This window comes from Manacus candei, unplaced genomic scaffold (assembly GCF_025592945.1).
Source record: "Manacus candei isolate 608988 ecotype Guabito, Panama unplaced genomic scaffold, ASM2559294v1 h1tg000047l, whole genome shotgun sequence".
NCBI lineage: Eukaryota > Metazoa > Chordata > Aves > Passeriformes > Pipridae > Manacus > Manacus candei.
In genome coordinates, this window is record NW_026138095.1 from 6,673,076 (window position 1) to 6,687,176 (window position 14,101).

Sequence of the window (14,101 nt, forward strand, 5' to 3'; positions counted from 1 at the left end):
GGCTAAGCCAGCGCTGGAACAAACTTGTTCCTTTACCTTTGTGCAGGCAGAAGGCAGCGAGGAGGTCCTGTGGCACTTGCAGCACGTCTCCAGGGTCCTTGCAGCAACTGTGCAGGTTGGGCTGCCCAGGGGAAAAGGTGTCCTGCAGCCAGAAGGTGGACGAAAGCCATGGGGTCTGCAGCCCCACTGGAGAGTCCTCCCCAGTGAGCAGGCACCCAGGGAGATGTGAGGGGAGCCAGGAATCTGCTGGACAAACTCAAGAGTTGGACAGGGCAGCTGGGAACAGAGAGGAGCTGTGCTTCTGCCTTTCTTTGCAGGTTTGCTGTTGCCGGGGAGAGGTTTTAGGCTGTCATCCAGCTAATTCACACCAGAGAGACAAGCACTTGAATTAGTTGCATTATCTGCGCCCAGCTAAAGTGGACAAAGGATTAAAGTGTGCTGAGCACCACCACCGTGATTTGCATCTCAGAGCCCCTTCCCACGGGCCCCCCTCTGCTCCCAGCCTTTTTTTTTTTTTTCCCCCTCATTTCTGGCTGTGAGCCAGCCGGCATAAGAGCCCTGTTTACAGAAATGATGCCTAGGTTAATATTGCAAAAGACTTCATCAAAGCTTTTAGTCGCTACTGAAGCAGAAGTGTCTGACCGTGGGCCATGAGCTGAGCGGGGATGAGCGGCAGCCACGCGGCGCTGCCCTTCGTCTGACCAATTCTGGTCTCAGCCTGAGGTATGAAACTAACTTTCTGCCACCATGGCATATTTGAAATAATGAGCAAAATCAAACTATTACTCATCCTTAAAGCTGCACACAAGACCTAAATGTAGCTGTTGTTTCAGGGGAAAAAACCCACATTTTGAGTGCTAAATAAATATTGCACTGTGCAGTGACCTTACGGGCACTTTTTCTGAGCTCATCCAGCTGCCAGAGATTATTATTTTGTGCATGTTTATTCATGTGGAGAGGATGGGGAATGCTATTGCAATACGTTTTGTGCTGCCAGGCTCAGAGAAATCAAAACTGGGATCTCTCAGAAGAAGTTCTAGACCTAAGCAGAGGAAAAGCAAAAGCCTATCTGCCATCACTGGATGCTAATTAGTTAATGGCTTCAAAATGTTTTTGCACCACTAGCACTTTGTAAGTAGATAAAGTTTTCCTGAAAGGTTCACACTGACCTCTGCTGTGACACGCAACCTTTATATGTTTCTATTTTTCTTGGCATTTGCAGTTTCCTCCTCTTCTCGGCATGGGGAATGAGTGACCTTAGTAATTGCCAGCAAGGGGACTCCGTATGATGAAAGCAGGTGAAAGGGAAAATAAGGGCGGAACGCAGCAAAGCCAATTCATACCTCAGAGGAGGTGTGGTCCTGTCCTCTACCTGGCTGTGGTCACAGTCTGGTGAAATATAAAAGGAAAAGGCAGCTGCTCCTTAAGCAATCTGGTGCCAGGATCCTGTAGCGAGAAGGAAGGGAGGTGCTGGAAGAAATGCAGAGCGAGAAATCTAGAGTGTCGGCTGGAAAAGGTGTGGGACACACCAGTGCTCTGAGCCTCAGGAACACCATCAGTTCTTCCCTGAAGGCCCTTTTGCTGGGCTGAGGGTTGCACGGTAGCTGCACTCCCTTCCCCAGAAGGCTGGCTTGGAGGAGGAGGGAGCTGTCATGTCCCGAGGAGGAGCAGCAGGACGTGGCGCTGCCAAGCCCCAGGACCAGGGATGGGCATGGATGGTCCTGCTGGCTGCAGTGGTGCTGCAGGCGCTGACACTGGGCTTCTCCTCCTGCTTTGGGGTCTTCTTCACGGACCTCCAGCACGAGTTCCATGCCAGCAACAGCGAGACATCGTGGTTCTCGTCCATCATGGTGGCTGTGCTGCACGGAGGGGGTGAGTAACGCAGGGAATGGCCTCCTCCTCCTCCTGCCCTTGTGCTGCTGGTGGGGGGATGTAACGAGGACACTTCTAGCATTTCATTAGGTGGGCAGTAGAAGGGACTGGGAGGTTGAGCAGATTGACTGGTTGGCAGCACACAGCATCTCCCAGCCACTTGGATCCCGCAGTCCAAAGCTAAGTGCCCACAGATACCCTTCTGTCACTCTCAGAGTCAACCAAGACCCTTTGTCAAAGAAAATGAATCCCTTTCTCAAGCCCAGCTTTTCCAGACCAGCAATAACAGAAAGTTGTTTCCCACAGCTCCTTGAATAAAGCTGGCATGTAGTGCTGGAGCTTGGGTGCTTTCTTGGTTCATCCTCTGTCCACAAGAGCACACCTCCTTCCAAGTGCCACATGACAACTGTTCTTCGGGGCTGGAGAGAGGCCAAAAGCCAAGCTCCTCCAAGCTGCCAGCTGAGGCAGAGGCTTAAAAGCAGCTCCTTGGGCGGTGGCATGGAGCTCACACCCACACAGGGTGGACGAGAGCAGGGCTGGATCGGTGCAGAATCTGGGTCAGGCAGCACCCTCTGGGGGGAGGGAGGTTGTGGTATGTGGATAGTGGAGGCAATCATTGTTTTTTCCCCCTCCACAAAGAAAATGAGGGAGCAGCACAGGACGGTGGTCCCCAACTCCACACACAGATGGGGGGATTCTCTTCTACTTCTGCATAGAGGAGAAAAACAAATCCCCAGCAGCTCGAGGGCTTCCCAAGGAGTGGTCCGTGTTTCGGTGGCCCCTCTGTGTGCAACTCCTGTGCTCATTTGATAAACAGATGACCCAAACCCCACCAGTCAAAAGAAGCAAAGTACCCAGTGTTGGCCATGTATCCAAGCTGCTCCTTGAGTTCACACCTGCTCCCTTCCAATGCTGGTGAAAGTTGACACTACATTATATATATAAAAAAAGAAAACCAGGACCCAGGGTCACGCTGATGTGAAGGCTGTGGCAGGTTCAGTCTCTCCTGTGCAGGACTTGGCTGAGAGCCACCTGGCATGGAATTGAGAGTTTGCACCTTACCAGGAACAATTGGGTCCAGAATATCAAGGTGCAGATGGAAAGAGACCGCGGGGAAAGCAAGAAGGGAAAGAATCATCACTGCAAATCAGCAGAAATAGAGCAGTGTCCTTGGGGCTTCAAATTCCAAAGCATGTGGGCATTCCCTGTGCTGCCGTCCATCCCCTGTGGTCCTGCTGTGGTTAGTGGGAAGGATCCAGTTGGGACCTACTGGCTTTAGGAAATGGTCTCAGAAGCAACTTGGTCCCAACGTATCCAGGAGGGAGAACTCTGGCAGTATCCACAAGAAAGTATCAATTATCCAATCATCTTTAATGAAGTAATTGTTGTGTAGGAAGCTGGAACCACAATAAAAGCTGATATAAATACAGCCAATTAATTGATCCAAAAGTTACAAATTAGGCAAGGAAAGAATATCCTCATGTTAATGATATTTACAGTAGATTATGTCAGGGCACAGCCAGAGGGTTGTACTTTCCTTGCCAGTTATCTCTCCTCTTGCAGGCTGTTACAGCACAGAGGTGCTTGTTCTTGTTCCCCAGTAGCACAAGGCAGCAGTAACATGACCATAAACCAGGAAGGAAAAAAACAACAAAATAAACAGACCAAAGCCCCCCTCTCAGGCCAAACACGTATGGCTTTGGCTGCAACTTCTGATCTCCTTTGCAGTGGGCCAGGTTCCTTTTGATTCAGGTTCTCTGGTTACAGCCATCATCTCAGCACTTAAACCTTTCCCAGAATTGCACCCTGCTGTCACCAGTGTTCTCTTAGAGGAGATTCTCTCTTTTCTTTGCCTTTATTCTTTTTAATTCAGAGGAACCAAAGGGGGAAAAAATAATATTTGCTGCAAAAATTGGTAAAGAGGGAGGGAAATGGTCAGAGCAGCCTGTTCTCGGGGCAGTCAATGTGGGAAGAAGATTCCATGCAGGAGAGCTGGCTGCAGCTCCACAGAGCCATGGAAGGAAACAGAGAAGGGCATAGCACAAATAATAGCTCATACGTCAGTCAAACATATCTCATTACTTGTGCTACCTTCCTAGGTAAAAGCCATTAACGATTATTTTGCTATAAAATCATTTGAGAGAGCTCAGGATCCTACATCTGCCTCCAAAAGTAGATTTCAGGCCCTTACAGGTTCCTGCTCCTGGATATTCATGCACACGGAACTTTCTGGACTCACTCATACAAATGCAGCACTTTTGTTGATATTATTTCTGCAAAGAAAAGCACAAAAGCCCCAGGCAAGTGAGAAATAACATTTGAAACACAGACAGCAAGTTATCAGGAACAAATAATGAAAAACCCTTATGGTTTTTAGAGCCAATCTCATTATTTTGGAGTGTTTAATTTATGCCTTCTGGCCACTTGGGTTGGTTAAACAGCAGTACCATCCCTAATGTCTTCAGCAGGAGGAAAAATAATCCAGTCACGTTTTGCAGAACACTTTTTCAAAGGCCAGCAAAGTCTGAGGTGAAAATCTCCCAAGCAGATCGAAATACAGACAGCTGCACTCCTAATTTTAATAATGTTCCACTGTTCATTTGACTGTATGGATTTTATTTCAAACCAGATATCGTTTTAGGTCACAAATATGCCACAGGTTATTTTCTCTGCACTAACTGACTCCTAATTCTGCAACTTACAGTCATTTTGCATTTGCTTACATAATCTTAAGTGTTCAGAATTGGGGGGGGGGAAAATACATGGAAAAATCTTGAGGATCCTCAAACGAACAGGAAAAGAAAATCTACCTTCAAATCCTCTTCTGTCAGAGCATACAGAGAGAAGCACATTCTACCCATTGACAGTCTGCAGGTCTGAACTCATCTTTCCCTACCCCAAAATGAAGGCTGCCTAATTTCATTAACAAACCAGTTATTTACCACAACCTCATGGAATTCAACAAAAGTCCATTTCCAAGGGTTTTAATGAAAATCCATCACATCCTACTTGATGGCCAAAATCCCTGCAGATCTCAGGAGCCTTTCCCTCAGCTAACAAGTTGACCAAGCACTTGTGAGGATCAGGCAGTGTATTTTTTCTTCCTGGCTGCCCCAGCTACATAAAGCTTCTAGGACAACCCTCAGGGTCTCTAGACTAAGTCATTTGACAATTGCAGCAATCCAGCAGGTACAAAATATTTCCTTCCTCCCTGACCCATTCCCTTTTTTCTTCCCGGCTTCCAGGGCCCCTCTGCAGCATCCTGGTGAAGCGGTTTGGCTGCAGGTTTGCAGTGATGCTGGGGGGGCTGCTCAGCGGGCTGGGAATGGTGTCCAGCTCCTTCTGCAAGTCCATCAGCCAGCTCTACCTCACAGTTGGGCTCATCACCGGTACGTACCAGTGAGCAGCAGGAAAACCCAGCTGTGTGCCTGATGGGGAGAAGGGCAATGGGGAGGGTCCTGACTAAGTGCTCACGTTTTTCCATTCATCTGGGAAAAAGGAGAATGCAACATCCCCCAGTGCAGCAGGAATCCTACAGCCACTAGACTTGGCCTTCACACCCCTTTAACACATTCATCCAAGCTCACCGTGAAATGCTTCTCTCTGGAAAAAGCTATAGGTCTCCAGAGGGCAAAATGGAGAGCAAAGATGTCTGTTCCTTTTAGTTGCTTCTTGGCCTTTTGTCTTTCAATAAAACAGGATTTTTTTGTTGGGTTTTTTTTTTCAATCTTGGAACATAATGTGTTGGGATAATGTCCTTCCCAGTTTCCCTGGGTTTATATTTCACCACTCCCAATCTGGGGAAATGTGGAGACAACTTTTTCTAACAAAAGACCATGTTGGTTTTGAACAGAAGTAACAGATGGGAACTTTTCCTTTCCAAATATTTCTCCTGTGTGACTGACGTTCAACTCTTGGTTTTTAATAACACAAAGAGATTAATTCCTTACTTTGGGACCCATCCTGCTGGATCTTGCAAGCTATGCTGTGGCCACTGCATAGAGAGAAAAACAAGCAACTCCCTGAGCCGTGATGAAAGTGTCAGGAAAGCAGCACTGCTTGTTGCATGTGGTATAAAAACCAAGTATTTAATGAACAATTCCATAACAACTTTAGGAATGGCAACATGCCCCAGACAAATGTCAGTTTAGATCAGTATATTTAGTATACCCAAGAACACAAGTAGTTTAATTTACACATAACATCCTTCTCCATTCCTGGTGTGGGTTTCTGAGTACTAATCAGCCCCTGGGCCAGGCTGCAGCCTGGCAGGTGAGGAAATGCTTCAGCGGCAGATGAAATTACCTGTCGGTACACCCTGAGTTTGTGCTGTTTTCACCCTTTAAGACAACACAGAGGGATCACGTGTGGTCACTTACTCCTTTATTCTCACCTTTAGGTCTGGGATCGTGTTTCAGCTTCCAGGCAGGGGTGACTGCGCTGGGCTGCTACTTTGTGCGGTGGCGAACGCTGGCCAACGCCATGGCCTCCACCGGCGTCTCCCTCGGCTTCACCCTGTGGCCACTGCTGTCTCAGTACCTGCTGGAAGAGATGGGCTGGAGAAACACCTTCGTCATCTTTGGAGGAATACTCCTGAACTGCTGTGTCTGTGGAGCCATCATGAGACCCATCGGGTCACTTCCACAGCCACCCGAGCCTGGAGAGGAGCCAGGCAGCAAAGCAGAGGAGGCACAGCTGTCCAACGGAGTGTCTCCTCCCCACCCCACACTCCAGCAGCATGCCAGAAGGACAACATGTTTCCAGGTGCTGCAAAAGTACCTGGCTTTTGACATCTTCTGCCAAAACAAACGTTACCAGATTTACACTATTGGAGTGGCCTGGATGATGATGGGGTTTGCATTGCCCCACATCTACCTTGTGCCTTATGCCATCCACAATGGGGTGGAGGAAGGCAGGGCAGCTCTTCTAATCTCCATCATCGGGTTCATCAACATCTTCATCCGCCCTCTCACAGGGCTGCTCTCGGGGCACAGGGTGTTCACAGGGAGGCGCATCTACCTGTTCAGCCTGGCCGCGCTCCTCTGCGGGCTGAGCAACTTCATCTGCATCATATCAGCTGAGTTCAGAGTCCTCATCCTCTACTGCGTCATCCTCAGCATCTCCATGAGCGGGGTGGGGTCACTCACCTTCCAGGTGCTGATGGATGTGGTGGAGATGGACAGGTTCTCCAGTGCTCTAGGACTCTTCACCATCGTGGAGAGCGTCACTGTCCTCATCGGGCCCCCACTCACAGGTGAGAGAACCTTTGCAAGGAAAAAGCTGGCACAGTGGCAGTGGCACAGGGGTTCTCTACTGGGTAAACTAAATGAATCAGCAGTTTTGGGGAAAAATTACAATTTCCTTTCTTTTCTGATTTCTGTGTGTATTGAGAAATACTTTCAAACAGAAGCAGAAACATCACCTGAGTGGTGACTACAAAAAAAAAAAAAACAAAACAACCCACCCCTAGAATTTAGAGAAGAGAACTTAACCCATCAGAGAATGCTTATCTTTTGTGTATGGCAATTTACTGAATTATTTAGGTTTAACATTCGTTTCAATTTATGCCTTTAGTATGCATCTTCTCTTTGGCTTCTATTTCAGGTCTCCTGGTAGACATAACCGGTGATTTCCTCTACGTCTTCCACACCTCGAGCTTCTTTCTGATATCTGCTGCATTATTTATGGGGCTCAGCTTCTGTGCTCTGGAAAAAAAAAACAAATTGAGAGAGGCTTCCAAAGTACCTTTGAGTAATCCCTCCAGATATCCATACAGCGAAAAGCCAAGTGATCCACAGGCCGAAAGTCAACCCCCTCCAACAGTCGTGTACGTCACCAGCATATGAAAATAAAGAAAAGAAGGGAAGAAAAGAGCAACACAATGATGTGGTCTGTACAAAGCTGCACATGGCTCAGCACTGATGGCATATGAGAAAAAAAAGTCTGCTTTCCACAAATGTCATCTTCCTTCTGCACTTCTACTCCCAGGGGCCATGTCAGACTCCAAGAGAAGCATCCAGACCATGGGATGAGCCCCAAACCCAGTACCAGCCAAGGAGATGAAGGACAGAGAGATCTGTGCTCTCCTAAAGCAAACCATGGGACAACAGCCACAGAAGGAGACAAAAAGCTGTGTCAGTTCAATTGGGTTAAGTCACTACCTTTAAGAAATCATTGGAAGTGCTGGACAACATGGATTAATGGCTATGCATAAGAGTAGTTCTTTCACTTGTAATTTTGCTGCACAAGTATCCTGGTTGCTTCCTATGCTGCAGGTGGTAAGACACTTTCTACAGAAAGAGTGCAATTATTTTCCACATCTCTAAATATTATCTGAAAGCAGCTGCATGGGTTGCAAAACTCAGACAAGTCTCTAGAAAGACCAATTATTTTCTCCTACAAGGTATATACACGAATTCTTCATGCCAAGAGCAGTTTCAAAGCCTGAAAGGTTCAACTCTAGAGCATCAAAAAGAAAAAAAACCACCAAAACTTGGAGTGCCTGCTTTATATAACTAGTGATATCTCAAGTGCTTCTTGATATATCATAAAAGAGGATTCATGGCTTGTGTAAACACACTTCAGCATTACCTGGAACCCATTTGGGGGAGAGAGCAAAGGTGTTACCATACCTAAGCATAACTGTATGCCTCCTTTTATAGGGCCAAATTCCAAGCAACTGTGGAAATGAATTCAGCTCTTTAGTCTTAGATTCTGACTTAATTGCACCAGCAAGCTCATTTTAGAGAACTTTGTACAAGTATAACTTTTATTTCTTCTAATCACAAGCAGAACTTACGAAGAAATCTGTGGGAGAAGGTATACCAAGGAAAGACAGTGTTGCTGACTTTGCTTTCCTTACAGCCTTGACCTGCAAGCGGCTTTTCCTGCTACATTCCCAGGAGGTAGGCTTCTCACTGCTCATGTGGTGGTGGCTGCATCAGCCTCAGCATCAGCTTGAGGTGCAAATTGTTCATATTCTGTATAATTCCTGATCCAACAGAAGCAGGTAAGAGCTCACAAACACCGTAGGTGAAAATTACCCAACACATTAGAACCGTCAGAAAGACGGACGCATAAAATGGGAGTGAAATGGAAAAACGAACAACTTTCAACTGAACTACAGTGCTTACCTTGAGACCTGTTATACCAAACTCAACTGCAGTGCCTATCTAAGAACTGCCATATCAAATTCCTACCGACAAACCCACAGTTTTCTTTAAAGCTCCCCAGACAAAACAAGCCAACCAACCAAAAACCTGAATTGAACCACTGGAAAACTGACTCCAACATCTTCAGAGACTACAATGGCTTCACAGCTGGCCTTACACAGAGGAGGTACCAGCCCTTCAGAAGGATTTCTACTTCCACAGCTCAGTATCTTCGCCCTAGGATTATGGAACCAGTAGACTTTGCATTTCCTGATCAAACCTATACTTAAATGAGATAATTAGTGGAAGATATACATATCTAATCTCTCATCAAGTGTGTTTATTAAATTATGTAATGTTTACATGGTCCACAGCTACAAAGTAAGCAGGGACTGGTGCTTCTCAACTTGCCAAAACAGACCGTTGTACATTCCTAGGAAAATGATGGGGCTTTCTCCCTCCCAAAAAGCAATGAAGAAGGATCAAGTCCCAAAATCTCTTCTAGCTATTGCAAATAAACAGCTAAGCAGCTGAACAGATTGATATCTTTTCTGTGTGTAATTCTTAAATTTTTAAGGTTTTTCAACTTGTTGATACAACCTTTCTAACAGCCTTACAGAATTTAAGCTGTCTGAAAACAGGGTTGTCTCCCCTCATTACTTTCCACAGACCCTTTAGAAGTAATCCACAACCCAGAGGTTGGAACCAAATCCTGCACAGAGAAGAGGTAACTTTTTAGGCTGTGTTTCCACGGGTGAGTTAAGATGTCTGAGCTGCCATAGCAGAGAAAACAAAAGTTCAAGAAGCACCTTTTCTCACTGAAATGAAACATTCACCGGGAAATTCACACTTGGAAGATGGCGATCCTTAAAAGCCTTAGATACTCTGCCAATGTAATATGTGGAAAATATTAATATTTGCATTAAATGTGGATATTATTTATTAATATTTAATATATAAAAACCAAACAAATAAAAGTCACAGTAAACTTACACACCTTAAAAAACCTCAGAAGTGCAAAATCACTTGATTTAAGAGCTTGGCTTGCTGTTTGCAGACCTGGCTCGTAGCTGTAAGAAAAGAAACAACTAATAGATGAAAATTCCCTGAATTCTGGATTTGGTGTGCTATCTACCCAGGCTATATCAGCCCACACTGTGCAAACTACTCCAGCAAACAGCAAGTGCTTGGAGCATTCAGACCATTAAACTATACAGCCAACACTGAGTGAGTAAATGCAGTACTTATAAACAGAAGTAATAGCATTTTACCTCTTTAAACACAGTTTTCCCCCTCTTATTAGTCAATCCCAGTATTGCTCTGTTTGTATTGACCGGCTCCCCTGTGCTTTCTCTGCTCCTGCTTTCTCACATTACTCGTTCACTTTCTACTTAATGACAGATGTGGCTTTAAAGTATGTCAACACTTACCACTTAAAAAGGTACACATTAAAAGAGATTTGTTACTACAGTAGCAAAACATTCTAATATAGACATGGTCTGTAGCACCTTTGCTGACAATTTTCATATATATATATATATACACTCAAATATACAGATATATTTACGAATATATAGATGTCTATATAGATATAAATAGATAATTACTTCAGTTGATAATTATGCTAAGAGCTGAAGCTGCTAGCACAGGCCTGCCTTAAACTTTTGCACCAGGTAAAAATAAATTACTTTCCTTTCACTTTCTCTGCCTTCCCATGCCGTTACCACGTTAAAACATTTAGCATAGCTGCATTCAGTGCAGCTTCTTTGCTCATCCTTCTATTTAATGTGGTCACAGGCAGATATTTTGTGCCCCCAGCTGTGTGGTAGGAGAGGTTTGTCAGCCCAGCACTCTTGTCACTGGTGCCATGAATTTGGTGGATCGGTCCACGTTCAATTTGCTGTATGTGAAAACCAATCGCACTTGAGACAACAAAAAAAGACAACACTTACTCACAGCCTGTTCCCTCCTCATCCACAGCAGAACCTCCGTCCGTGTAATTGCTTCAATAAAAGCAATGCAAATTTCTGTGAAGTCCAGCTCCCCACACCCCCTCCCAGGTTTATGATGTTTATTAACAGAACATGATGTTTGTTTACAGAACATGAATCACACCTGAACCCAGTTGCAACACGTAAAGTCCCGGCGGTTCCACTGAGCTGCGTGAGTTCAGAACCAGGGAATTGCTCTGCTCTGTGCCCGCTGTAAACCAGGGTGGAATCACCTTCTACTGGTTTAATTCACTCCCTGGCTTTGCCTCTTTTTTTTTTTTCCCAGGTAATTTATCTCACTGGGCAGTGAGGAAGGGTCAGCTCCTTTCCAGAGCAAAGCTTTGCTCTGTAACAAAACACAAACACCACGACACAGGGCCATTCATTTTTATACATTTATGTATACTTATATATATATATATATATGTATATATCGTATACTATATATGTTATTAATTTATACCTAGGGGAGGAGGAGCCGCCCCCCTACACACCTAAAGGGAACGGGAGCCGCCCCGCCCGCCCACAAAATGGCGGCCGCCCCCGCCCCGCCTGAGGGAGACGCTCGCGCCGTGTCACGCCCACAAAATGGCGGCCGGTTTGTCTCTATCCCACGGCACACCCGGTCCCTGAGCTGTCCGTGATCAGCACTGCCCGGGGTTCCAGGGGAACGGGGAGCCCATCGAGGTGTCCCACAGGCGGGCCCGCGATGGAGCTGGGGCGGCTGGAGTACCTGCAGGCGCTTGTCACCGAATTCCAGGTGACGGACAGCCCAGGTAACAAACATGAGTGAGCTGATCGCTCACTCCTCTCATGTTGAGTGTTTCCTCACACACCTGACGCTTCTCCCTTGCAGAGGCCAAGGAGCAGGTGCTGGCGAACCTGGCCAACTTCGCCTACGATCCCAAAAACTACGAGTACCTGCGGCAGCTCCAGGTGCTGGATCTGTTCCTGGATATGCTCACCGAGGACAACGAGACCCTCGTGGAGTTTGCCATTGGTAAGGGCTGCCCCGAACACCCTCAGCTGGCACCTGCCTGGCAGGTCCGGGGACACCGGGTCCCACACCTGGTTTGGTGGTTAATCCCTCCCGTGCAAAATGGATCAGCAATCGGGCTCCAAAAATAGACCCACACTGTGCTGATAAAACCTCATTTAGTGCAGAACGTGTGGAATAGGGAGAGAAGTCAGAGGCAGGCATGGCCCCCCTGTCCTGATAGAGCTTAATGAAGGCACTTTCTGGACAGGATTTTGTTTGGGTTTTTTTTTTTCCCAAACCATAAGTAAACACTACCTGATTGACTTTTTTTCTAAAATCTCTCCTATAGAGAAGCAATAATTAATACATAAATTTAGCCAGGTATATTGTACAGGTCCATTGTTACCGTTCTGCTATTGACAGCTGGTCTTCTAGAATATTTACTTGACACTTTTTAATAAATTCTCTGAGAAACTGCCTTATCTTTTTATGGTCTTCTTATGATCTTTTTATGCTTTATTTTTTATGGTCTGAACATAAGATAAGGGGCCAGATCCTGTGAGGGATTCTATGAGATGATAATAAACATACTTGATTGTTAAGGTTTGTGGCTTCTCAAAGTTTCAAGTTCAAACATTCTGTGCCTCTTGCCCAACACTGTTATGTCCATTCTCTGGTTTTCTAAAACACGTGCAGTAAATTGCTGGCTGGTATCTTCAATTGGGGATAAGCGATCCTGGAATCATTCTGTGGAAGTAGTTATGTGCAGCAGTAACAGTGCCCTCTAATGACACACAGGAGGAGGAATGTGCTGGTGGAAAATCTCTGGAAAGCATCAACAAAACACAGCATAGGGAACTGTGAAGAATTTTCCATCCAAACCTCACAGAAAATCTCGATACTTACTTCTGTGTTAGAGACAGGACGAGCTTAAATTTGAATCTGATTGCGACAAAGACCAGGGTGTGGAGAGTTTGCCTTGTCAGACACTTTCTTTTGCCGTTTCAGGTGGTCTTTGTAACCTGTGCCTGGATAAAACTAACAAAGAGTACATCCTGGAGGCCAACGGGGTGGAGCCCATCATCAACTGCCTGTCCAACCCCAACGAGGAGACTGTGGTGTCAGCTGTCACCACGCTGATGTTCCTCACGACGCCGCAGTCACGGCACCAGACCACGGCCCTGCCCGTGGTGGAGTGCATGCTCCGCTTCTCCCTCTCGGCCAACAAACGGCTCAGCAACCTGGCAACCCTCTTCCTGGAGGATTACTGCTCCCCTCCTCAGGTGGAGGAGGCCAGGAATCTCAGCAAACACACAGCAGTGGGGATCCCCCTCCCCAAGGACTGAAGCTGTTTGAGAGGGAAACTGCCCTCTGTTCTCACTTTCTGCTCAGCAGGTCAAGAGCGTGTCAAAAAATGTGAAAGAGGGAAGCTGGTCCTACCAGCACTGGGGTTCAGTTAACAAAGATGATGGTGCAGCACTACCATGGCAGCTGGACTGAGCATGCAGCTAACACTGCCAGCAAATATTTAAAATAAAGCAGGTTATGGCTGTTGGAGAGCAGTTTGCCAAGTGCAACCCAGCACCCAGCTTGCACAAATAACCCTTCCCAGCAGTTAGGGGTTTTCTGCTTGGGTTATTGAGCAGCAGTTCCTGGCTGATTTTGCTGCAGCTCTCCCCTTCAGTGTCAGTGACAACTGACACGGAGTGTCAACTCAAATGACTTGAAAATGTCACAGAAATTTATTCCTCCTGCAGAGAAAGAAGGAGTTTTCCTGCCCTGGCAGTTCACAATCTTTCTACATCCCTGTGGAACTAGTTATGCCACCGTCTCATCGTGGCATAGGCACCTGGCTCCTGAGTCACTGCACAGGGCAGGCTGTAACTATCCTTTAAATCAAGAAGTGGAAAGTTGTTTTTCTTTCATTACCACTGGTGAGAAAGGTGAAGATTTAAAAAAAAAATGGCTCATAGCAGTCTGGCTCATGAGAGCTGCTGTCTTGTAAAACCTTCTCTTAATAAAACATTAACTTGAATGCTGTGTAATCAGTTCTGTATGAGCTCATAAATATTTCTCTGCAGCACTTGCAGCCTTTGCCCACTCTTACC

General features: G+C 46.2%; 2 protein-coding genes and 1 long non-coding RNA gene across 4 annotated transcripts; 2 read left to right on the forward strand and 1 right to left on the reverse strand.

Moving 5' to 3' along the window:
- The first annotated feature begins 592 nt into the window (after positions 1 to 592).
- On the forward strand, positions 593 to 9,991 carry SLC16A5 (solute carrier family 16 member 5). Its single transcript, XM_051797307.1, has 5 exons — positions 593 to 723; positions 1,223 to 1,872; positions 5,118 to 5,261; positions 6,272 to 7,126; positions 7,477 to 9,991. Exons 2-5 carry the CDS (start codon positions 1,653 to 1,655, stop codon positions 7,716 to 7,718), a joined length of 1,461 nt encoding a protein of 486 aa, XP_051653267.1. The 5' UTR covers positions 593 to 723; positions 1,223 to 1,652; the 3' UTR covers positions 7,719 to 9,991.
- On the reverse strand, positions 7,379 to 11,546 carry LOC127475477 (uncharacterized). 2 transcript variants are annotated; one of them, XR_007906227.1, is made up of 3 exons: positions 11,478 to 11,546; positions 10,021 to 10,093; positions 7,379 to 7,577 (listed from the first exon to the last, which is right to left on the reverse strand). It is a non-coding gene; the product is annotated as an uncharacterized LOC127475477 (long non-coding RNA). The 2 variants fall into 2 exon arrangements; XR_007906228.1 differs by lacking the exon at positions 11,478 to 11,546 and adding an exon at positions 10,976 to 11,041.
- A 46-nt stretch (positions 11,547 to 11,592) lies between these two features.
- On the forward strand, positions 11,593 to 14,028 carry ARMC7 (armadillo repeat containing 7). The gene is made up of 3 exons (XM_051797309.1): positions 11,593 to 11,790; positions 11,871 to 12,014; positions 13,002 to 14,028. Exons 1-3 carry the CDS (start codon positions 11,724 to 11,726, stop codon positions 13,337 to 13,339), a joined length of 549 nt encoding a protein of 182 aa, XP_051653269.1. The 5' UTR covers positions 11,593 to 11,723; the 3' UTR covers positions 13,340 to 14,028.
- Positions 14,029 to 14,101: the final 73 nt, after the last annotated feature.